This window comes from Lissotriton helveticus, chromosome 3_1 (genome assembly GCF_964261635.1).
Source record: "Lissotriton helveticus chromosome 3_1, aLisHel1.1, whole genome shotgun sequence".
In the NCBI taxonomy this organism is placed as follows: domain Eukaryota; kingdom Metazoa; phylum Chordata; class Amphibia; order Caudata; family Salamandridae; genus Lissotriton; species Lissotriton helveticus.
The window spans coordinates 84,867,424-84,892,936 of record NC_136061.1 but is presented as its reverse complement, the minus strand read 5'-3'; the positions used below and the strand labels follow the sequence as shown (position 1 = coordinate 84,892,936).

At 45.7% G+C, this 25,513-nt stretch overlaps 1 protein-coding gene across 1 annotated transcript in view; it reads left to right on the top strand.

The window, feature by feature from the left end:
• SMARCAL1 (SNF2 related chromatin remodeling annealing helicase 1) overlaps window positions 1-25,513 on the top strand; it is a 326,034-nt gene that overhangs the window by 224,674 nt on the left and 75,847 nt on the right. The window contains exons 10-11 of the mRNA XM_078679275.1: window positions 7,156-7,296; window positions 15,313-15,531. Coding sequence (XP_078535401.1) covers window positions 7,156-7,296; window positions 15,313-15,531 — 360 coding nt within the window. The remainder of the gene's footprint in view (window positions 1-7,155; window positions 7,297-15,312; window positions 15,532-25,513) is intronic.

Here is a 25,513-nt window from a genome sequence, read left to right as displayed (position 1 = left end):
AACGAATCCTACAAGCACTAGATTGCACAGCGCCTTGGACTCATAAGGCTCCGGCAAGGAGATCCAAATCCGCACCCTGGTTCAACACTGAACTCCGGGATCAAAAAACAAAATGTAAAAGCTTAGAGAGGAAATGGCGGAAACATTACCTAGAGACTGATAGAACGGACTACAAAAAATAACTTAAAGGTATACCACGTATTGATTCGCAAAACTAGAAGATCCTACTTCTGTACAAGAATCAAAGACGCTGACAGCTCCATGAAGGAAATGTTCCTAGTATATAGGGAACTCTCTGATCTCACCCCACTTGCAGCCCCTATGATTGGATCTACTAAAACGTGCAATTTAATAGCCGAGTTCTTTGCTAGCAAAGTAGATAAAATCTATGCGGGTTTCCCAGACACTGCCAGAGTAGACGGGGGACAGGCAGACAACATCATACAGACACATGAGATTAACTACCTCTCAGCATTTCTAGTTCCGTCTAAGGAAACTATATGTCACATAGCAAACAGTATTAAACCAGGATCACCGAGTGATCCAGCAACCCCCAAAAGACTCCATGGCTGTACAACTATCCTGGAGCCTTACATCAGTCATCTTCTGGCTCTCTCCTTTAGCACAGGACAAGTCCCCACCTCATGGAAAAGGAGTGAGAGGAAAAGCTTGGGAATGGCTTCAATCATTCCTAACTGATCGAACATTTCAGGTCGCCCAGGGCCAGTTCAGGTCCAACGAAATAAAACTAAATCAGGGAGTGCCACAGGGCTTGAGTCTCAGCCCCACCCTGTTTAATCTCTATGTGGCCCCCGTTGGAGGAATCACAGACACGTACGGGGTTGAGATAGTATCGTATGCTGACGATACGCAACTGATTGTGACCATAACACAACCAGAGAAACAAAGCGCCAGTAACTTCGCGTCCTGCATGCAGAAGGTGGCTCTGTGGATGGCAGACAATTGCCTACGCCTAAATGGAATTAAGACGGAGGTACTGATCATAGGTAAATCCCCATCAGTATGGACCTCAGCCTGGTGGCCCGAAGAGCTGGGTGAGCTGCCCACACCTAGTAACGTAGTAAAAAATCTAGGGGTCTGGCTAGACAAAAACTTAACGTTCGACCACCAAACCAAACAAGTGGCAGGCACCTGTTTTGGGATACTGCGGGTCCTTAGAAAAACGCTGGACCTTATGCCCATATCAGTACGACAGACCATAGTCCACAGCCTGATAACATCCAGGCTAGACTATGGAAACGTACTGTTTCTAGGGGCCAGCAGAAAAAGTCTTTCTAGACTACAAGGTACACAGAACGCAGCGGCCCGCCTGATCCTACAACTACCCAGAAGAGCTTCATCGATGAAAGCTCTGAAAACCCTTCACTGGCTCCCGATCCGGGAACGGGTGACCTTTAAAGCCCTGTGTGTAGGACACCGCATCCTGCACGGTAAAGGCCCAAGATACCTGCATGGCCTTCTGAAATGGTACGAACCCACCCGCCAGCTGAGATCCCGCGGCACAGGGCAAATACAAGTTCCGAAGATCAAAACAGCCAGGATGGGCGGTAAATCATTCAGAGTCAAGACGGCCAGGACATGGAACCAGCTGCCAGAAAAACTGCGTACAGAACAATCTGAGCCACATTTCAGAAGAGAGCTAAAAACATTCCTCTTCCCCAAGGACTAAGATCAGAAAGGAGCATGAACTTCTGGCACTATCTTCAGCAATTTCTTCAGCGCGGGGACACACTTGCTAGTGTAACCATGCGCTCTACAAAACACAAATAAATAAATAAAATCCAGAGGTACTTCGACGTGGGGAACTCCTTTGGTGGACCTGTTTGCCACTCTAGAGAACGCGCACTGCCCGTCATTCTGCAGTCTCCATTTTCCGAGGCAGGGAGCGTTAGGGGACGCGTTTCAGTTAAGTTGGAGCTCACAACTCCTTTATGCATTTCCTCCATACTCTTGTATCCTTGTGTTCTGAGGAAGATTCGCCGAGACCGGGCCCAAGTTATATTGATTGCCCCTGATTGGCCAAGAAGGGTGTGGTACACGGACCTTCTTCACCTCTCGTCGCACCCTCCGCTCCGTCTCCCTCTCAGGGTAGACCTCCTCTCGCAGACGGAGGGGCAGGTTCTACACCCCCACCTCCAGAGCTTGCACCTTCATGCCTGGAGACTAAACGGCCAGGGGACACTCCACCAAGTCTATCTACTCCTACAGGTGGTCAAAATGTGTTAAATGGTGTGGAGAGAAATCTATTGATCCCTTAAAAGCACATCTTTCTGATTTTCTTTGTTTTTCGCTTCATTTGGCCCAGCAGGGTTGTTCTGTGGCCACTGTTAAAGGATACTTGTCGGCTTTGTCGGCATTTCTTTGTTTGCCTGATCAGCCATCTCTTTTTAAGTCTCCTATAGTCTTACGGTTGATTAAGGGACTGACAAACGTGTTTCTTCCCACTCCTTTTAATATGCCCCAGTGGGATTAAAATCTAGTGTTAACTTTTTTAATGGGTTCCTTGTTTGAACCCATGCACAGTTGTCCTTTGAGACTGCTATCATTCAAAACGGTCTTTCTTGTGGCTATCACTTCAGCTAGGAGGGTGAGTGAGCTTCAGGCTTTGAGTTCAAAGCCTCCGTTTCTGACCATACATGCTGAAAGGATAGTACTCCGGACCAGAGCTGCTTTTCTGCATAAATAAATGAGATGGTAACTCCCTTCCATTTAGGTCAGTCCATTACCCTCCCTACTTTCTATCCTCCCCCTCACCCTTCCAAGGAGGAGAAGAGGCTTCATCGCTTGGATCCAAAGAGGGCGATTAGTTTCTATTTGGATAGAACAAAGGACTTCCGTCAGGATAGTCAGCTCTTTGTGGGCTATGCTGGATGTATGAAGGGCAAGGTGGTGCACAAGCGCACTTTATCCAGGTGGATCATCTTGTGCATCAAGATCTGCTACGCTCTGGCTGGTAAGGTGCCTCCTGAAGGCATTAGAGCTCATTCCACCAGGGCTAAATCAGCTACTTCTGCCTTGTCTAGGGGTGTTCCTGTGTGGGACATCTGTAAGGCCGCAACTTGGGCCTCCCTCCACACTTTCGCGAAGCATTACTGCTTAGATTCCTGAGGTGAGGAGGGACAGCCATTTTCTGTGCTCTGTTTTTCAAGATTTTTTGGTATAGAAGGGTGGACACCCTCCTCCGGGAGTGGGACTGCTGTGGGATTCCATTCATAAGGTGAGTAATCCACAGGCAGATGTATCCATCAGAAGAACAAGTTACTTACCTTCGGTAACGCTTTGTCTGGTGGAAACAGTATCTGCCTGTGGATTCCTAACTGACCCACCCGTCTCCCGTTCACCCTTTTATACCTTTTATACCTTAAAAAGAGGTATTGATTAATTTGGTGATTTTATCTTGCCATTCTGTATTACCTCTATTTGTCTATATGTGGGCTTATTTGAAATGTGAGCTTGCTTTGCTTTCTTATTTAAATTTACACTGGGTGTATTTGTGTGAATTCTGTGTACTATGTATGCATTGTCTCTATGGTCGATCCGCCTGTTTTGCCTCAGTGGCATGCAAAAAATGGGTGGAACTGACGTCATCACGCCGACGTGGTCCTGTTATGGCTCCAGTGACGTCATGCGGAGCTGCGTGCGGAGCCATGGCATTGTGACAACCTCGTCGGCGTGGAGGGATATTCATAAGGTGAGGAATCCACAGGCGATACTGTATCTACCAGAAAAAGCGTTACCGCGGGTAAGTAACCTGTTCATTTGTGCCCTTATTTGTAAAAAAAAAAAACCACACATTTTTAAGTTATAAAGATGACCAAATAATTATTTTACAAAAACCTTTTTAACTTCTAATGTAGCAAAAATCCTCCAGAAATTCTCTGACCTTAAGGAAGCATTCATTTGGCAGAGTCAGCATAATACTCGAGTTCTGACTTTCCTGCCAATAGCTTGTTAAAACTAAAACTACAAATCCAACAATGTGTGCCATATACCTACCAGGTTTGCTGTGTGTAGTATAACTAACACATTAAGCCAATCCTGTCCTTTTAGCCTAGAGACCTTTACATTATGGGACTTGTAGTGTCACTTTTCTCAGGGTTGGACTGGTCATTAACCTTTACTGGACTAATGCTTAATTAGGTGGGTTAAATAAATGTAAACCTGCTGGTTTTGACCTGCTTCATTGAATGAGGCCCCATTCCTCTAATTCGTATCAGAAACTGTAAATATGTTTCTAATGCTGCATTCTGCGTATACCTTGCCTGCTTCAGTTCATGGTGTATTGAAAAGTTATTATGCTTTAAAAGTTAATGCACTTGAATGTATATTGTGAATGTGCTGCAGAATATATAATTTTTGAATTGTGTGCGATACCGGGGGAGGAGGAGCACCCTAGCACCCCAGCTCTCTGTGCAGTGGGAAGGCTTGCTTGCTGCGCTGTCTTCCTAAGTGCAATATGACCAATGGTCTGACAAAATTTGCCATGGCTGCTTTTGGTTAGCAGCCCAGTCCTGCAGGCACAAGTGGAGTGCTCTCCCCTCTCTTTTAGGCACTATTGTGCGATCAGTCACTCAGCCTTGAACACTCATCAAATATGAGAGTCCATGGCAGGCTCGATGAGGCCTCACACACTTCAATCCCTTCTTGGGCAGAGTCACTTCTGACACTCATGGGCAAGTGGATCTAAGAGTGGTATGTAGTTCCTAGGGACAGGAGAAGGAGGAGCAAGAAGGAAGAGAGGGGAAAGGAAAGGGAACTAGGTAGGAGAAGGATCAGAGGGGGGAGAGCTCCAATAAGGATCAAGGGCCCTCAGACACCCCGAGAGGTGTCATGCTTCATCATAAGGCAGCTCCTTGTTGGGCCGGCACTGCAATGCCCAACGGGCCCCGCAAGGCGGCTCTTTGCTGGAGGTCTTTAGAGTAGAACGCCAGGAGGCCCTATGTGTGGAGGTGTAGGGGCATAATATGGTGAGTAGAGTGGGTGCAGTGCGTGTAATAAAAATAGCTATAAGTGTTCCAGGGAACCTTTATTAACTGGACACTATGCTATGGTTAAAAAAAGAGACTACAAGAGTCAAGGCTGGCCAGGTGAATACAACCTGCTGCAGCTAAGTGTGTGTAGTGACAAGTATGGATGGTTAAAAGATCGACATGTTTCACGCCTAAAGACTCCTAACGGATGTGTGGCGTTTCTTCAGGACCGGGGGGTGGCGGGTAGAGAGAAACCTAATCTACTCTTTGAGTGTAGGTGACGGTCATTGAGTATCCTAAATTGTACCGTCTCTATGGAATAGATGCAAATAAATCCCTAAGAGGGGCAAACAATAAATGCTGACAGGTTCTTCCTTCTCTCAAACATCTGGGAGGGGGGGTGGGGGGGGCATCACCCTAGGAGCCCGGCCGTGGGTAAAGACCATACAGACCGTTGCTCGTGTCCGCCATTGCCGTGGATGTCCTGGCTGAGGTCTCAGTCTACCCCTCCCCCACCCCCCCTCAGCGGTTCGCGAGAAGCACTTGCTCCTCCTTCTCCTGTCCCTAGGAACTGCATACCACTCTTAGATCCACATGTTATTGGGCATGTATGCTGGACCTGTCTCTTAAAAGCCCTCGTTCCTCTATTTGTTGATGATTCATGGGCAAGTGCCAGGCATATTGTGTCTTGATGGTACTTCAGCAGCACCACAAATCACTCTGATGACTGACTCCGAGCCAGGATCGCTCTCAGGACTATCTGTACTGTGGGTCCAGTGGTTAACAAACACAATCAAAGATTTTAGAAAAAAAGGTGATGATGTACAGAGATGAGAGATGGCGGTTGATTAGATATGATAGAATAGATAAGCAGTGAGAAAAGAAAAGGAAGAATAAGACAAAAGAATGGTAAGGAAATAGGTAGATGAAACAAGAGTAAAGGAGTAATTGAAATGAAAACAAGAAAAATGACAGAGGGTTGAATAGTTTTCAGTAGGGGTGATGAGCGCCATAAAGTAGAGAAGTTGAAGAAGATGGCGTAAGAGACGGATGAAGGAGGATGAGGAATGAGTATGAGGAAGTAGGATTGCTGAAGCAGGGTAATGAATAAGTTGAGTGATGCGAGTTGGGGAGGGGTAAGCATGTATTAAGTCGGACATAAGAGGTGCGCAGATGGAGAGGAATATGGAAGAGTGCGGGCACAGAATGACACTGGTGCAAGATGTGGACGACGAGAAAGGTAGGTAGTCACATAGGAGGGTCAAGGCCAAAGGGTAATTGTTGGGGGAGGGTCCACAGAAGGGGTGTGAAGAGACTGGAGGAGAGTGGAAGAACAAGAGGGCGGGAAGAACGATGGACAAGGAGGGTGATGGGTAAAGAGGGAGTGATGGGAATGAGAGAGACTGGAGGATGGAAAAGAAGAGGAAGCATGCCAGTCACTATTAGGAGAGACAGCTCAATTTTGAGACCCCCCATGAGCTGCACTTCAGACACCACGAGACTCTGGATAATCACACTCCTCTTCATGGCCCTTCCAGATCCTGGAGTAGGGTCTGCTGCCTGTGCTTCTCACTGACTGTTCGCGCTCCTGTTGTCCGTTCATATATTCACCCATTCACGTAGCCATCTATCCATGTGCTCATGCGCATCCATCAAATGCCCTCATATCGACTCCCCATTCAATGCACTCGTAGGGCCTCTTCTAACACACTGCTCTTCTCACTACCTCAATCGCTCCCAAGATCCATGCATTCAAGTCATTCACATCTGCTTACTGAGTTATCTATTCATTGTCATTGAATGATTATCTCTTTTCATGCCCTCACTCATCTACATAATCAGTGAAGAAGCACTCACTTTATAAACCATACTTATTGCCTGTGTCAGTACTTGTTTTCCCATTAATAACCCTTAGAAGAGCAGACCTGTGCGGCACGGGGCGTGCCCCTTGCACACACGCCTCAGTGTCATTGAACACCCGGATGTTGTAGAGCAAGCGTGGTGATGGACGGTTAGTAGAGGGAGGGGGTGAGTAACACATGGGCAGCCTAAGCGCTTGGAGTAGTGCTTGCTTTCTAAAGATTTCCTTTACACAGCTTGTGATACCAGTGTTACAGAGAACAAAACATTGTTTTTAATGAAATTGCCCTTTCTGTGTTCCCAGACTGCCAAGCGTGTGATCTTGCTCTCCGGGACCCCCGCCATGTCGCGCCCATCAGAGCTGTACACACAGATCGTTGCTGTCCGGCCCGCCTTCTTCCCTCGGTTCCACGACTTCGGATTCCGCTACTGCGAAGCTAAGCAGGTGGGTTGTAGGTGCCGCTGTGACGTCCGAGTACGACTATAACAGGAGTATCCAATAAGAGACAGGTCAATCCTATAAATTATTTGTTTTTTGTCCGTTTTTAATGGTTTGGATTCTAGTGTTTCTGTGAACAGTTAAAGTACCTGTACTTGGGAATGACACTTATCGGTTACAAACCTGCACCAGCTTGTACAATACCTTTCCCCATTTAGGAGTTGAATGATTTCTCAGTGGATTGGCATGCCTGCAGCGACTCATGTGTAACATTAGTGATCATTTAAAATAAATCCTGCTTCCTGATGAAGCTTTTCATCCTTTGTGTAGGAGGCTGGGTACCTAGAGATGTTAAACTTAGTGCCCCTTACTACAGTCTTTCAAAACTTGAGTTTGTTACATCATTTAAACACAAAGAGACTGATGTACAATTTGGCTGATGGGTTAATGCGTCACAAATGTGACGGGTATGCTGTCTACCTTATTGAAAGTGCATTCTGGCCTATCTCTAGTGCTTAAATTGAGCCAATGGTGGCAGGTGGGCCCCTCTGGCACTCAATTTTCCTCATCAGATGGTTGCCAATCTCAAGAGAAAGAAAAGCCCAAAGGGGGGAAAGAATTGAAAAGTGGAAAAAAGGAACAAAGAGAGAAAGCTGGGATGAAAAAGAACCCACAAGTGTGAGATACAGAGGCCAGGAGTGTCTGGTGGTGGATTACAGAGCCCTGAGGTGGACTCAAGACTACGCAGCATTGGCATTCAGCGTACCAACTTTCAGTCGAGCTGGCCGCTGTCTTCTAAACAGAACATTGGGCCCCGGCACTTATTCTTTTCCAAGTTAAGCTCTGCTTATGGCACTTTGAATAAGGCAGAGTATCCGTCCACCAAAGTCTAAATTAGGCACAAAGTATCTTGCACTAGAAATTTTAATAATTTACTTCGAACTCATGATAACTCAGCCAGTTTATTGAATTCATTATATTATATGTGATACTCATTTTGTCCTTTCTTGTAGTGACTGTTTGCGGTCCTAACTATGTATCTTTGACTGCTCTGACAACTGAAGTTTCATTTATTGTGTGAGAGGCCTCTTATTGGACCTTCGTCTCAGGCTTTGCTGGTCGCCGCACTAACTTTAATGGCTTTCACACATTTAGTTAATTTTTTTTGTTTTTGTTAAATCAATAACTTTTGGTCCAAAATCATGAAATCTCTCTGACATGGTTATCTTGAAACTTCAGATCTCTGTGCTCTTTGTCTCTCTAAGGCTCTATTCTTTGCATATTTCTCTAAGATGTATATATCTAAAGACAGGAGAGTTGGAAGTGTTCCTCAAGAAAACAAGGTAACAATTTTCCCAAATGTGTATAAGCTAGCCTAAGTTTGCAGATTTATAAAACAAATGCCGAACTTACGTTTTAAAGTGCACTTCCTCCATCATAATAATGTGATTTTAGAGCACCAGCTGTTCTTGGATGAATAGATGTTGCTGAACATTGACCTCATATCTCCATGTTGCACCTTGCTATTTTCCTCGTTCCAGTCCTTACTTATGTGGGAAGTGACTCCACCTCACGAGGCAGGCACCAAAATGAAAAACAAGACAAACACCTTCATCTCTCTTACATGGCCATTAATAACCATATCCCTAGAGAAGGGTAGGAAGAAGGTGGGCCTTCTACCACAGCTCCCACATTACTCTATTAGGACACCCCGACTTGGAGATTCAAGAGAGGCAACATCAGAGGGAGAAACACCATCATGTTTGACGTAAAGATCCATTACCGTGAAGACTGGTACAGTACCCAAATGTTTGCTGGTTCAAGTCGGTTGTTGGCTGTGATCACTACTCCTTCAAAGACGTCCCATTCAAGCTGAAGTTTTCATTGCAAACTTTCTTCAACTTTATGGCAGTTGTTGCAGGACATCTCAAGAGGCAGAATATTTTCATCTACCCTTCCCTAGATTACTGGTTAATAAAGGCTGCAATTTCAGAGGAAGCCTTGAACCATTTCCAATGCATTTTAGAATTCCTTTGCCACCTGGTTATGCATATCATCCTGAAGAAGTCGACTGCCACTCTATTTCAAAAGCTACACTATTTGGGTGTGATCTTAGACAATCAGGTCGCAATAGTGTGTATTTAGGAGCAGAGACTATCTTCCCTCCATCTAATATGTGACAGTCTGTTACAAACGCTTCACCGGATGTCCTGTCATGTAGCTAGGATTGGTGGCCTCTTGCTTCTGTCTGTCTCATCATTCCAGGCTTCACAGAAGACCACTACAGCAGTGCCTGTAGAACCAGTAGGATAAGCTTACCAACAGCTTGGAGAAGAAGCTTATGTTGTGCTACACAGCGGTACAAAATCTGAACCAATCAAACACTCACACCCAGTTAACAGATCTGGGTTTTATCCATCACCGTTCTTTAGCCCACTCTGCCACCCCTGTTCAGACATGGCCATGTGCAAATCAGTCTGACCTTGTGCCTCATAGGAACAGTCCAGCCCGAACTGCCAAGCCATGCCTTCCCTGGACCGGAAACAAGCTTCCTAGGACCGGTTTCTGGCATGTTGTGCTACACAACGACCTGATCAGTTTTCTAATGGTGCTGGTCAAAGAATCTGCTGAAGAGATTTCCCTTTCACCAAGATGTGACAGCACACAATAATCACAGACGCCTCCTTTCAAGAATGAGAGGCACATATAGATCATTTCCAAGTTCAAGGGACGTGGTCAACGAAAGAGAAGCCCTGTTATAGCAAACTGTTGGAATTGAGAGCTGTCCATCTAGCTCTAAAATGGTTTGTTTTAGCCTTTCAAGACCAAGTCCCTACTTATTCAAATAGACAACACGACAATGTGTTATTTGTAAGCAAATAAGGGCTCATTCTACTGTTCCTGAAAGCACAAATGGTCTGGAGATGGCGGGGAGCAACAGACTCTGACATCACAACGGTTCATCTGCCAGGCTTGCAGAATGCAGAAGTAGACTCACTCAACAGGTCACTCCAAGAAAACCATGAATGGGTTTTAAATGCTAGAGTGTTGCAAGGCGTCTTTCATGATTAGGGCTGTCCTCGAATAGCTTTTTTCTTCAGGTACTATCAAGCAAGGTTGAAGGGTAAACTTTCCTTTCCTAGTTAAGGGGTCCACCATTTGAACCTATACATCAGGCACTTTTACAACACTAGAATTGGTTAGCAGTTTACAGCTTGCAAGGCGAGATGCAAACATTGTGTTTCCAAGAACCTTACACTTTGTTCCATAAAAACTGAGTGGTGATGAGAAATCACCCAAGCTTTCCACTTAAAGTGATTTCTGATTTTCACGTCAATCAGACCATTTCCTTTCCTACTTTCTTTCCGAAAGCTTCCTTCCCAGTGAAAATACCCTTCAAATGTTAGACATGGAGAGGATGTTGAAGTTCTATTTAGACAATCAAAAAAGGTGAGGCAATCTGGTAATCTTTTCATAAACTATACTAGCCTGATCTTCCTATAACAAAACAGTCCATCTGAAGATGGATAGTGTCTTGTATTGTATTATTTTACCTGTTAGCAAACAAATCTCTCCCTGGTAGACCAAAGGCATATTCAACTAGGAAAAAAGCTGCATTATTTCTATTAGGAAGGTCTCTTCAACTCTGGCAACTCCAAGGAACTTTTCATCGTCATCCAGGAATTCACCAAGCCCCGCAGCGAAGCCACTGACATTACCCCCTCCCACTACCTCTGCGAGAAACTCTGCTCCTGCTTCCACCTAAACATAAAGAACCTGTACGACAACTTTGATGACCATACGCCCGAACCCGCATGGCGACAACGCCAGCCAGACCACCATCTCCGCCTGGACACCAATCACGACCGAGGAGACCATCGTGATCATGAAAGGCATCCACTCCGGGGCCCCCACAGACCCCTGGCTATCTCACATATACCACAGATCAGCCACCACCATCACACCCGTATTACAACGCGCCATCAACACCACCGTAAGACCGGCTCCTTTCCCAACTACTGGAAACATGCAGAAGCAGAAACATGAAGAAGCAGAAATATCAAGGTTCATCAAAGACCTCGCCATCCTCAACCCCTCCCAATCCGGATTCCGAAGCAACCACAGCACCGAGATCACCCTACTCGCGGCTACTGACGACCTCCTTTCCCTCCTCGACCAAGGCCACACCGCGGCCCTGATGCCACTTGACCTGTCAGCAGCCTTTGACACAGTCTCCCACCGCACACTCAAAGACAAACTACATGATGCCGGCATACAAGGCATCAAATGGATCAGATTGTTCCTCACCGGCAGAAGCCAAAGGATCAGACATGAAATCAACTGCAGAGTCCCACAGGGATCCTCACTCTGCCCAACCCTCTTCAACGTCTACATGCCCCCTGCCACCATCGTCCGACGGCGCGGCCTCGGCATAGTCTCCTACGCCGACAACACCCAGCTCATCCTCTCTCTCACCAAGGACCCCACCACCACCAGACTCAACTTCCAGGAAGGAATGCAGGACGTCGTAGCCTGGATGAACAACAGCTGTTTAAAACTCAACTCGGAGAAGACAGAAGTCCTCATCCTCGGAACCACCCCTTCGACGTGCAACAATACCTGGTGGCCCACCGTCCTCGACTGCCCCCGACTACCACAGACCACGCCAAGAACCTCAGCATCCTACTCGACTCCTCCCTCTCCATTAATCGACAGGTCAACACCGTGACCTCCAGCTGCTTCAATACCCTCTGCATCCTCCGTAAGACCTTCAAATGGATCCGCCCGAGGAAAAGAAGACAGTCACCTACTCACTCATAAACCAGCAGGCTGGACTACGGAAACACCCTCTATGCCAGCATCAACAAGTTTCTACTCCTCAAGCTCCAGACAATACAGAACACTACCGTCTGACTCGTTCTCGGGGTCCCTCGACGCGAACACATCAGCCAACACCTACGCAAGCTGTTTTCTCCCTTTTCTTCCTTTTCTCCCTGTCGAGAAAAGAATTACCTACAAGCTACTCACCTACGCCTACAAATGCCTACACAACACCGAACTCCAATACCTCAACTACAGAATCTCCTTCCACGTGCCTAAACGCATCCTCCGCTCCACCAACCTCCTCCTCGCCAAAACCCCTCGCTTCCGCAGAGCCAAGGCAGGGGGAAGATCCTTCTCCTACATCGCGGCCAAGACCTGGAACGAGCTCCCCGTTGACAACAGACGTGCCCCCTCCCTGAACACATTCAAGAAGGTGCCTAAAACCTGGCTCTTCAACTGATAGGGAACTACTAACTCCTCCCCCACCCCCTCCTCAGCGCCTTGAGACCCACACAGGTGAGTAGTGCGTTCATAATACCCCTGATTGATTAATTGATTTGTAAGGCTGCTATATGGCAGTTCAGCCATGTATTTGAGAGACATTAATGGCTTAACTCTGACTCCAGGGCACATAGGTGGGCAGTATAGGCAAGGTCTCCCTGAAGAGTCTCTTCGGTTGATGAGGGATGCTGTTTTGCTCTTATGTCCGCCTTGTCTAGTCTGATGGGCTTGCTATTCTATTCAGTGCTTATGACTACTGGCGACAATTCTCTGCAGGAGAAAGAAAGATTACCTACCTCTGTTTTTAGTTCTCCTACAGGTGAATCCTCATCAGTCATAAGCAACCCTCCCACTTCCCAAGACAAGTGAGGGTTTTTTGTTTTTACACCTAGAGAACTCTTGATTCTGTGAAACGAACAGACCCGTCATCTGTGCAGCGCGATGGGGCAGGTGACAGAGAGAACACTTTCTAGCCACATAGCCGAGAGGCTGCCATAGACTTAAAAATGGCAATCATTGACCTTCGTTTCCTTGTTAGAAATAGTTTGTGATAAATGTTTCTAGTTACCTTTTAATCAATTTGTGACCATATCGTTTAATTGGCTTAATTTATCGTATCAAATGATAAAATTACATTTGGACACATTTAGTTTGTTAATTTACTGCAGAGATAGGTTTTCTATTTAAAGCAAATGTTTCTACTGAAATGCCTTTCTATCTCTCTCTCTTCTTTTTCTCATATTTGTGTGTCGAGGTGGGACAATGACAGTGCTGAGAATTCCTTAGTAGGAGAACTAGGATTACAGGCAAGTAACACTTTCCTTGTCTGACAATTGTATTCTGTGTGAGGTCACAGCTCCACATTGTGACTTTATCACCTAGCCGCCTATCTTCAGTTGGGGCACCCATGCTTCCTTTAGTGTTTTTTGTGTCTTAGCAACCTTTAAGCATTAGTACATGGACTTCAGTGTAGGTTTTGGACTCTGTTCAGGCATGGTTCTTATACATGCAGTGGTTTACTTCAGTTCATCATTATGGTCTAATGTAGGTTCTGAAGGTTTAGCATGTGGTGTATAGTGGTTCAGTGCTAAAAACATAAGTCACAGACCATATTTTCTACTTCTGTTATATAGATTATCTGCTATTTGTGTTGAACTGAATTTTCACAAGTCTTGGCACAATGGCTGTTTGATCTCATTTAGCTTTTGTTTCAGGTGTGTGCTGGATGTCAAACTTGTTAATAGGCAGGGTAAAACATATAAGACTTTACAATCCTCTTCTCTGAGTGGTTTAGGTTTGCATGTCCACATCTAGACCGATGAGGGGTTTGTACAAACTTGAGACCTTTTCTGACACACGATTTGTATTAATACAGTTCTCTCTTATCTTTCAGAGGGTTTATCCTTCTCCTCTACATAGCCTATGTTCACAACAGGTTCCTTAGTTGAAGATCTCTCTAAACTGTCATGAAAGCACATTGGTTTCTGTTTGGTTCCTGATAGCTTTCTCTCTATTCGGTTTTAGGCTGCCCTGCTTTTTTTTACCTTCATTGTATATGGTATTTGGGGCAGCTTTATTAGACCTGGTCGAAGCTACTTGACAGTGGAGGTTTACTTTTTTATTGCAGTGGCACAGATCCCTCTACTTCTTCACTTCCTTTTAGCCTGGGCCCACATTCCTACAAGAGGTTGCTGCAGATGTTACTTTTTTGGATAAACAGCTTTGTTTTGACAAGTGAATACAACAAAGGGCGTCAAGACGCACAAATACAGGACAAATCCCACTGGCCAACGACAGCACCCCTAGTCTACAGCAGTGAAGCCCGTAGTATTCCAAAAATATACCACGTATTTTTTCATTCTTGGTAGAAAGGTTTCTCCACCTTGGCGCACCAGTCCATTGCTGTTCGTCACTCCGCAACCTGTGGTGGGTCCTTCAGTTTCCATTTCCGGGCAGTGTACCATTTGGTGACCACTGTGTGCATGCTTATCAGAGATCTGTCAACCCTGCTACCCTCCATCTCATCTCGTACCCAAGGCTTGTTTGGGTGACAGTTTGATTTTGCACCCCAATACCTTGGTAAGAGCTGCATTTATTCCTCTCCAGTAGTGCGTGATTGGGGACACTGCCAAGTCATGTGATAGAAATCAGCATCAGAGCAGGAACACCGACTGCAAATCTGGCTCAGGTGTTTGTCTGCTCGCTACAGTCTCTTGGGGGTGTGGTTTATTGTGTGAATGTAGTGCAATTGTATCTGTCTCAATTTGGAGGAGATGGCAGTTTCGCGGGGGTTAAGCGTCAGCCTAGTCATCTGCTGCAGAGGTTTTGTGGTTACATTATGTTTATTGAATTAAAGACTTAAACAATTGTTCAGAGAAAGGTTTACAGTTTAGGTCAAGGTTTCAGGTAGTAGGTGATAGGTTTTTAGGCTTTAGGTTTGGGTATTTCCGTATAGGCGTGGGTTAGGTATATAAATATCTATATAGGTTAAGTTTTGGTCAATGAGTTGATAGGCAGTTTCCAGCTGTGTATGTGAAGATATTCCATAATATGTCATAATTTTTATGATTTTTTTTTGGTATGGTCTGTTTTTCGCCATTCAGTCCTTGGCTATCAAGGTCTATAGTATGTTTGTCTCCTGGAGTGGTCTGTAAATTCCTATACGCCCCAAATAATAGTCTCTTTAATTTTCTACAGACAAATTGGGGATGGGACTACTCTGGATCCTGCAACTTGAACGAGCTGAAGGTGCTGTTGGAAGAGTCTCTGATGCTGCGACGACTGAAGTCAGACGTTCTGTCCCAGCTCCCAGCCAAGCAGCGCAAAATGGTGGTCGTGTCCCCCGAGGGGATCAATGCCAAGACCAAAGCAGCACTGGCAGCAGCTACTGCAGAGATGACCAAAGGCTATAGAAGTGTGAGTCTCATCCATTTGAAACCATTTGAAACATCAGGTCATTCTATATGTGGATTGCATCTTTTACAAAACATGCATAATTGATGTATTCTGCGTCCAGCCATTGTCCTCTCCTAATAAAGACCAAATGTCCCGTAACATTTCCCTTCTAAATTAACCAGCGGCACACCTAGCACTTTATGCTATCAGGGATGCATCTAACCAAAGGCAGTGCCGGTTAACACCACATTCTCAATGCATTTGGAGACTATTCAACTACTACTCCTTGCCAGATGGATTCCACATCCATGCTGCTTTGCTGATCCACAGTGTATCATGCATACAGCATCCAAAATGTGCATCTCTTGAAAGTACTTCCTTTAAAGGTAACCTCCACCCCTTTGTTCTGTTGCAGTGTATGGCAATGGTGGCAGCCCGCATTAATCTTTGTCTACCCTTATTAGGACGATTGACTTGGTGGTAGACTTGATTATAGCACCACAGTAGATCTCCAATCAATATCTTAAAAGCAGAAGTCCCAGTTCCCTCTTTGCAAAACTGGGTGTTACTTGGGATAGTGAAATGAAATGTTTCTTTGGAGGGGAGATTCGATTATTTTCTATGAAAACTGCAACTATTTTAGGTTACCAGAGATTGTAAATCAGTGTAGTGAATTAACTTCTTGGGGTTTCAGCATCTTGTATTTTCTGATTTCCTAGGTTTTACAAGTTCTCATGACCAAACGAAACAGGGTCTCTATGGACTTTTTGGGAACAGTCCCTATTTCAGACTAAGCCAGTCAAGTTGCTCCTCTAGTAGATGCCCAGACTGAATATAACCAAGGACATTCTATTTTAGGAGACTATGCAAGGTCTGACAGTGCTTGTGTGATTTCCTTTAAGGTTTGGGGGCCCACTTAGAGGCTTATTGGACTCAGGCACCTCTTTTCTCTGTAGAAAACACCTTACATCTACACAACCAGGAATCTAGGGCATCTGGTTGTAAATGTGTTTGTAAAATTAGTAGCATACAAACTAGTGAAGAATGTCATGAAAGACAATATCACAACCATGTATATCAAGAAATGAAGGAGTAATATTCGGGTTTATGTCCAGGGATACATAAAAAAAATTGGAATTGGGTTTTCAAACTCTGCATAACCCTGTATGTACTTCACGTGTGCACAAATTGTGACACAGGCCAGGTACTCTGGTTAGAAAAGGATTGAAAGTTGGACACATATGTTATTGACGCATTTTGTGACACTGTGGCTCACTAGTATATCAGCATATGTAATACGTGAGGGCATCATGCTCAAAGAGGATTTAGTCAGAGCTGTTGTGAGTTTTCCCGCCCCATCAAGAAAGAAGATGTACAATCATTCTTGGGTATTTCTAAATATTATTCGAGATTTGTTTTTAATCTTGCTAGTCGTGCACAAAGAGTCAGGGCTCTTAGGAAAAATCCGAATTTTTGTGTGGTCTGAGGCATATCAGAATAAGTTTGAGTATGAAAACTGCATAGAGGAGTATGGCGATCTTGACCTAGAGCTGGGACACTTCAAATGAGGCAGCACTTTCGATGCACAGAGTTTGAGAAGTTTCATACCTGGTTTGCCGTGTGTAATTGTAACGGAAGTGAGTGATAGGGGTGTGGGCGAGCTGTTGAAGCAGAAACAGGGAAGCAATTATGTAATTACTGAGCTTTGAATTGTGCTGAAGGGTGCTATTCAACCTTTGAAAAGGAGGCTCTAGCCATTTACTGGGCGATAAAGAAATTCAAACTGTTTGTGTGGGGTGTCAAGTTTTTGGTTCTATCGGACCATAAACCTTTGCAAGAAGTGTTTGGTATAAAGGGTGTGGATAACATATCGTCGAAAATTTGCAAGTAGATTGTGGATCTCCAAGACTTTCAATTTGTTGTTTCGAATTTGCCGGGGATGGACTATAAAGTTGTGAATTGTCTCTCAAGGTTGACTGTTAGGCCTAACTTGGAATGTGAGAATGATGCATGGTGGACAGAGGATGAGGTAAAGGTTTGTAGCATAACCAGGGGGTGTGTTTTGGAGGGTAAGTGGTTGCATGAATTGGACTAGGAGTTGAGACACATTTGTCAGTTCACACTGGATGGAGACTAGTTGGAAACAGGAAAAACAGTTTGTAAGCTTTGCAAAAATATTTAATGAAATGACGGTGGTCAATAATAATGTTGTGAGAGAACCCAAACTGAAACCACCATGGGTGTGAGGAATTGCCGGATGTATATGGTGGATTCGGTTTTTCCCAGAACAATATTATTGACCACCGTCAACTTATTAATTATTTTTGCAAAGCTTACAAACTGTTTGCCCCAACTCGAGTCTCCATCCAGTGTGTACTGACAAATTTGTTGATATATATAAATGTAATTTACAACAGCACTCAAATACAAAAAGTCAATGAGAAGTTCCTTTGTTGCCACATAGTCATAATTTATGATATTCTAGGCTGCAATGATTGTTGGCGTACCTTCTTTCGGATGCTATTTGACATTATAAGATCTTTATTTTATTGCTATGTTTATACATTTTTCAAAACTAGCAAGTTCCATTGTGTTAATGGTAGTGAAACAAAATGCTAGTGCACTTCAACAGGTTTTATTAGTATTTTTTAGGAACATTGGCCCCAGTAAAGTGCATTGTGCAGATAAAAATTCAGGGCAGCGGCAGAGTATATGGGCAATCGATTCTCTTCCGTAGTTATAAAACCTGTAACCCTTATGGCCCTTGGTTGTTTTCTCCAGGGTGCTCTATACACGTTGATGGGCAGTTCCATAAACATAGCACGAAGGATTTGATTTCTGCAAGTTTTACTCAATGACTTTTTTAAATAATCCTGCATTTGATTAGTTTCATATAGTTAGCAAATTAATTCAAATTGTTCCATCGTTTGTATTCGAGTCAGGACACGGAGCTCCTGAGAGGGGTGTCTGCTTTGTGTTTTGATAGAGGAACTCTTAGTAGGTTTACAATAAGTTGAAATGGAAAGCGTTGAAAAAAATGAGCTGAGTTTTGATGGGAATTCTACTGGAATTAGAGCAAGGGAGATCTCCATTCACTGACAAGTGTTCAGAATAAAATTAGCGCCTCACAATCAACTCCTCATAACATTCCTGGATCTGGAAGAACATCTGATGAAAAGAAAATCTCTGCCTGACTTTGCTGGTAGCAATGCCTTTAGAACTCCTTATCTCCCCTTGCAACTCTAGGCTGGAACCTCTGTCCTAGGTCATCTGACCTGCCACCTGTTCACTAACTCTGGGACATGAAAGATGAAGAAGGGCTCCATCATGTGAAAAAGACCCAGACTGCCAGTTGCGAGTGGATTGCACTGGACCCTGTGGAAACTGTCTGTCTTGGTTCATAAAAGCCTACTCTGATGACCTAGGGCAGTGTGAGAGGCCAGGATAGGCTTTCTATTTCCAACCTTCAAAAATATTGAGACCTATTCTTTTAAACAAAAAAAAATACATCTGGAGGAATGGTAATGACACCAAACCCCTCCCCAAGGAAGGGGCCCTCTACCTGGATTGCTGGTTTGGTTCGCTCACAGCTTTTTCACTTGAGTTTGAGGCTGGCATGGGATTGCAACAATTATCAGCCACAGCAGAACCGTGCTGTGTTGAAGGAAAACACAATTCTGAAATGTCAGAGTGTAGACTTGGGATCAGAGCAAAACTAAAAGACAACCACAGCAGCAAAGATCGGCTTTGTCACACAGAGCTTTCTGCACGAAAACTGAAGGATTCAGGTGCTTGACGCCAATATATCCGACACCGAAAAATTCTTGTTGGCTTCAACGTCCTACCTTGGCCTACTTAAGGATTTTTGAGAACCAGAAAAGTTAAAATTGTTACCACTTTGACCATTCAGGATTATCCATCTCCACTCCATAGAGGTCATCCTGAAATCACAACTTGGTCTACTACAGACATTGACTTTGACTTATTCTTTGCCTATTTTGGTGCTTCTTTGCTTTAAAATTTAAAAGTCTGTGCCTGTAGTTTCCCTTAATCAGTTTTCAACCATTTTAATGTTATTCTGTTAATTACATTTTTCTAAATTGGTTTAGGAATTCTAATGTCTTGTGATCTTGACTTTAATGTTATTTGGTACTGCTTGAACGTAAGACTCCGTTCCATAGCTACTGGAGGTTAGGCAGAGTTTCTTTTTGAAATGTGTTGTGACCCAAACAAGTTGTATGTCAGGTTGGTAGGTGTAGGATGGTGGCTACCTGACTATGGTTACCCCAGATTTTTTGCCTGTGTTTAGCTGGTTTTTTGACTTAGTTGACCTGGTTCCCTGCTAATCAGGGCCCCAGGCCATCTGCTCTCTCTGTAAAATGGATTCCATGTACCCTAGGTACATACCACAATTGGAAATGGACTCCTTGTCAGCCCCTGTATAATGCACTATAGGTGCCCAGGGCATAGGGGCCACCAAGGCCTACCAGGGGCTGCAGCATATCTTTTGCCACCCCTGGCTGGTTCTTAAATTGACACAACTGGCTGATCACTCAGCTGGGGTAAGGTGGTGTAATCACCCCTTGCTTAGATATAGTATACCTATTTCTAAACCTATATCTGGACACATATTAACCTGTGAGCCACTCCTATGGAAGGCCTCATCAATCCTGGAGGCAGAGTGCGTGGTTTCATGTGAGATGGAGCTCTAGCATGAGCTGAGCCTGTCTGCAGCTGTCGGGAACAACTCCCTAAGCTGTTTCAGGATAACGCCATACCATATACTCTTAAGTGCCTTATAATCCTCGCGGTTATATAGCAACTCTGGTTTGGCTTTATCAAAACATGTCGTGTAAGGTGTCATACGATTTGGAATACTATCCCCTCGCCAGTTCTGGCGACGGGGATAGCATTCCACCCCTCTAGAGGGGTAAGACATGTTACTTTACTTAAATGCGGTTAATTTCTAAAAGGACCTTAGATCCACAAAATGGATGCCTCTGCCACAGACAAGACTCTGACCCCCTGAAGCTGACCGAAACTCAGCCAAATGGGGCCTGGACAAAGGGTTTCCTGTTGCAGGGAGGTGTTACACCCCCTCAGACAGGAGATAGTGGATTGTAGCAGGGAGGTTTGAAAGAAACCAGACACTGCATGGGGAGCACAAGGCTGCCCCTTGCATAATCCGGCCAAACCGGTTCTGGGGCACTCCAGCCCTCGTGCCAGGGCGGCCTGGATCAAAGGAAGGGGGTGTATCCACCCACTTCCTGGGTCCCACCCATAGGAGGGGACCTAGCAGGTAATCCAGCCCCCAAAATTAGTATAAGACTGGGAGCAGTGCCAATGCACTTTAGATCATCCTGAAATCACCTTTAAACTAAGAAGACGACTGGACTTCGACATTCTGATGAACAGAAGACTGAAGAGCATCTCCCTTGTGGCCTAGGAGGGGCCACCCTGTGAACACAGGCCCCACCCAGCACCTCGACGTCTGCTTTGCCGCCGCCTCCCGCCGGAGCCCGAGTGCAGAGCCTGACAAGACCCAGCTTCCCAGACTTCTCCCAGCCCGATCCACAGTCCCTGCAAAGAAGGGACCCGTGGAGGCACCGAGAGACGTGGGAGCGGACATCTTGAAAGACCCCTGAGACGCTGACTGCGCAGCACCCGAGGCACCCTCGACTCTGTGCTTTGGGGTTTGAGAAGCCCCACAATCGAGCAGCATTTGCACCAAAGATCAGCCCTCCAGCATCTCCACGATCTGCGTGGGGCCCTTTTGCTTTGTGCCACTCGACTCGCCATCCCGGCCGCTTGTCACGTGGTCAGCGACCATCTTGGCGACGAAACCTACGATTTACACTGTGGGTCTGGTTGCTCCAGATCTGCCCTCGCTCCTGTAGAAAGGAGTACCCGCTCTGACCTTGCTGGTCCGAGTAATAAGCCTTTTTCACTTTCCCCGTGGCTTGCATTAGCCAAGGCTTGTTTGCTTCAATCGAGTTGCCGACACCGCCATCAGCTAGAGCCTTCGAGGGACAGCTCGTGATCGACTCCTGGACGTCCTTGACCTCTTCGTGTCCACGTGGCTGCAGAGAGAAGCAACACCTCATCACCTGTTTGCACCCGACTTTGCCTGGTTCCAATCTGGTTCCACGGTGGTCACTGGGCAGTGACTTTGAACACTGTCCCCTCTGCTTTCAGGTCTTCACCACTTCAGAACCACCCTTGGATCCACCGGACACTTCTCCTTCACATCGCCTGCAGCATCTTCAGCTTCAAGCGCCAAGAACCTGCGTGTCAAAACCCGACGCCACTTCGACCCTGTGCACCCGCTTCCTGTGGGTGAGGTAACTTTGCTCCGCCGGTGTTCCCACACTGGTACACATCTCTAGGGTCTGTGTCTTAAGTTTTGTTCCTCTAGGTTCAGCGGAAGTGTCCTTAAACTTTAACTTTGCAACTTTTACGCACCATTGGTTAACATTGGTGCATGCATGCGCTTTCCGCACTGCTCCCGAATCCTGTGGGCCTCTCCCGACTTCAGCACTGCTTGTCCTGACTGCTCCCAGCGATTCCCTAGGCCCTAGGCCTAACCACTGTTCGATTGGTATCTCTTATACCACTTGTTTAGTATATGGTTTGAGTGGCCACCCGCCCTCATCCATAATTGTGCAACTTTTATGTTTAAACTGTGCTTTTGATTTAACGCTTGTGCCCCTTTATTCATAAAGAATACTGGGGATTGTTTTTAGTAATAAACACATATATTTTTATAATATATACTTGTGTGGTGTCCTTTCATTTGATATTACAGGATTGTATGTGGTAAAACAGCTCGCTTAACACGACCTCTTAAGTTAAGCCTTTGGGCTGCTTAGTCCATGCTACCCCTAGGATAGCTTGTCTAACAAGGTTGACTTACAACCTGACACCATAAGGGATTGTTTGGTCTGATAATAGGTGGTTCCAGAATTGGAAACATCACCTATCAGGCCAACTTCTCACATTGGTGAGCAGCGGTGCGGATTTGAGCTTGCTGTTGTTTTACCATTGCAATCTTTGTATCAAATTGAAAGATCACATCAAGTACCTCTAGGTACATATAAATCAAAAGCTTAGCATATTAAGTTCTACTGAACTTAGTAGTTGTAGATTAAAGGGAGTAGCACACCCTGACTACAACTCACTAGTAAGGTACAGTAGGGAAACACTTAGTGTAGGTAGGTGCATCACTTACACCACACTAGAGTCATGTCTGACACAGGAAAAGCCTCAGGGTCTACTCCTGTGACAGTTGACCTTACCCAGGCAACTTTCAGTTATGACAAACTAACCCGAAAAGACTTGGTTGCCTTGTGCAAATCAAGAGGGTTAAAAAGGGGCAGAAGCCCCACCTGCCAAATCCTGGTAGCCATCCTAGAGCAGGATGACTTAGAAAGGGCAAAGGAAGCTTCCCTAGAAACAGGAAATGGAGGGAACCCCCCTGTAACTGATCCCCCTCAGGAGGAAGATGAGGAGGAGGAGGACTCAGAAGTTGAGGACCCAGAAGATCAGGATCAGAGGGGTAGCCAGGTCCCAGTTGCCAGGCTTAGCCAGGCCAACTTAGACCTACTGGGGAATGGAGAGGGCCAGCACCTCCCCAGATCCCACCATGTTATTCTCCCAGGCAACAGAAGAGTGAGATCTCCCTCAGGGGACTCTCATATTTCTAGTGCCTCCAGAGAATCACAGAGAGGCATGACTGCTTCTCAAAAGCTAGAGCATAGGGCCAGAATGAGGGCTGTCAAACTCCAGATAGAGAGGGAGGAGGTAGCCTTGGCTCAAGCTAGACTTGCCTTGGCAAGAGAGCAAAAATTGTGTGGCTTAGATGCCACTGGTGGCAGCAATATTCCTAAAGAGAAACCCAGGTCCTATGATAGTAGAAACCTGACAAAGATTGTGCCCCCCTACAAGGAAGGGGATGACATCCACAAGTGGATAACTGCTCTTGAGAGAGCCTGCATGGTACAGCAGGTTCCTGAGGAACAGTGGGCAGCAATCTTATGGTACTCCTTTTCAGAGAAAGGGAGAGATAAGCTCCTCACTGTTAGACATGAGGATGCAAACAATTACAAAGTCCTGAAGAGTGTTCTGATAGATGGGTTTGGCTTAACCACTGAACAGTACAGGTTAAAGTTCAGAGACACCCAGAAGACACAGACTCAGGACTGGACTGATTTTGTTGATTGTGCAACTAAGGCTCTGGAGGGTTGGCTACATGGCAGCAAAGTACATGAATTTACAGGATTGTATAATTTGATTATGAGGGAGCAGATCCTAAGTAATTGTCAGAACCAGCTCTTACACCAGCACCTGGTGGACTCTGATCTGACCTCTCCCCAAGAATTGGGAAAGAAGGCAGACAAGTGGGTCAGAACCAGGATTAGGCCTAAGAATCAGGACAGTAACCAGAAGAAGGAGTCTACCAAGCCTCAAGATACGGGTGGGGATAAAAATAAAGAAAAGACTTCCCCAGGGCCCCAAAACTCCAAGAATGGGGGTGGGTCCCAAGACACTTCTTCAACTGAGAAAAAGCCTTATTGTTATGCCTGTAAACAGGTTGGGCATTACAAAACAGACAGCTGTTGTCCCAAGAATAACAATAAAGAGAATATACCTCCAAAGCCAGCTCCAACACCTCCTGTTACTGTCAGCAGTAATCCCCCAGGAAGTGGGAGCACACCCAGGAATCTGGGTGGGTTTACTTTTGGAGCACAGGAGGACCCTGGCCTATCCAGGTCCCCCTCCCCAAATGATCTTGTTTATGAGACTGGCAGGGGGTTTGCCAACTTCTCTGATTGCCCAAATACTTTGAGCAAATATAGACAAGAACCCATCATCAATGGTTTGAAAGTTGAAGCTTTTAGAGACACAGGGGCTAGCATCACCATGGTGGCTGACTGTATAGTCCCCTCTAAGCAACTTTTACCTGGTGCCACATACCAGGTAACAAACATTGATGGCATCAAAACAAATCATCCCATGGCAGTAGTAAGTCTCAGCTGGGGAGGTGTCATTGGCCCAAAGAGAGGGGCAGTGTCATCAAACTTGCCTGTGGACTGTCTACTTGGTAATGATTTGGAAATCTCAGCCTGGGCTGAGGTTGAACAGGAAATCCATTCTAGAATGGTAAATTCCAATGGAAAGGTTAGTGGGGCTGTAATGGCTACAGCCCCAATTCAAGATGTCCTTCCTGAAAAGGTTGGTAGGGCTGAGAAACTCTCTGCCCCATCTTTAGCAAAAGCTCTTCCTGAACAGAATAGCAAAGCTGTTATGATAACAGCAGAAACCCAAACTGAGTCTCCTCCTGAAAAGGTTGGTGGGGCTGTGAGGGCCACAGCCCAAACTCAAACTGATATGTGTGTTGTGAAACCTGAAATGATGGATAACTCCACACAAACTGAGAGCATGGAGGAGGAAGAGGAATCTCCCCCTCACCAGACTTTAGGACAGGATCAGCCTCCTCAGGGAACTGATCTTACCCCTGATGAAGGAACTGCCCCAGAGGTGGTTGGGCCTAGCCTGACAGAACCTCTGATGTCAGTGGACCCTTCTCGGGTGGGACCCAGTCTGGAGCAGGTAACCTGCCCCTCTCTACCTTGCCTTAGCCAGCCCAGGGCTGCAGAGGACAAGAAGGACAGTGAGACCCAGAGGGCCCACTGTCAAATAAAGCACCCCCATCAACAGATTAGGGGCACCAAAACTAGTAGCCCTAGTGAGGTGAAAACTTTAAAAACTCCTGAGGGAGCCCCCTTAAAAACAGTTAGGGACCTCCCACAGATGGATTCTGTTGGGCACAGCCAAACCTGGGACCCAAAGGGCCCAAACCTGAACTGTCCCTCCAGCAAGCCAAACAGAGGGACCCAGCCTCCAGCTTTAGGTAGCCAGAGGTTGACCCTGAGAGCACAGTGCAACTCAGTTGAAGAAAGAAAGGCACACATGGTGGAAGATAATTGGAGGAAGCTAAGCCCTA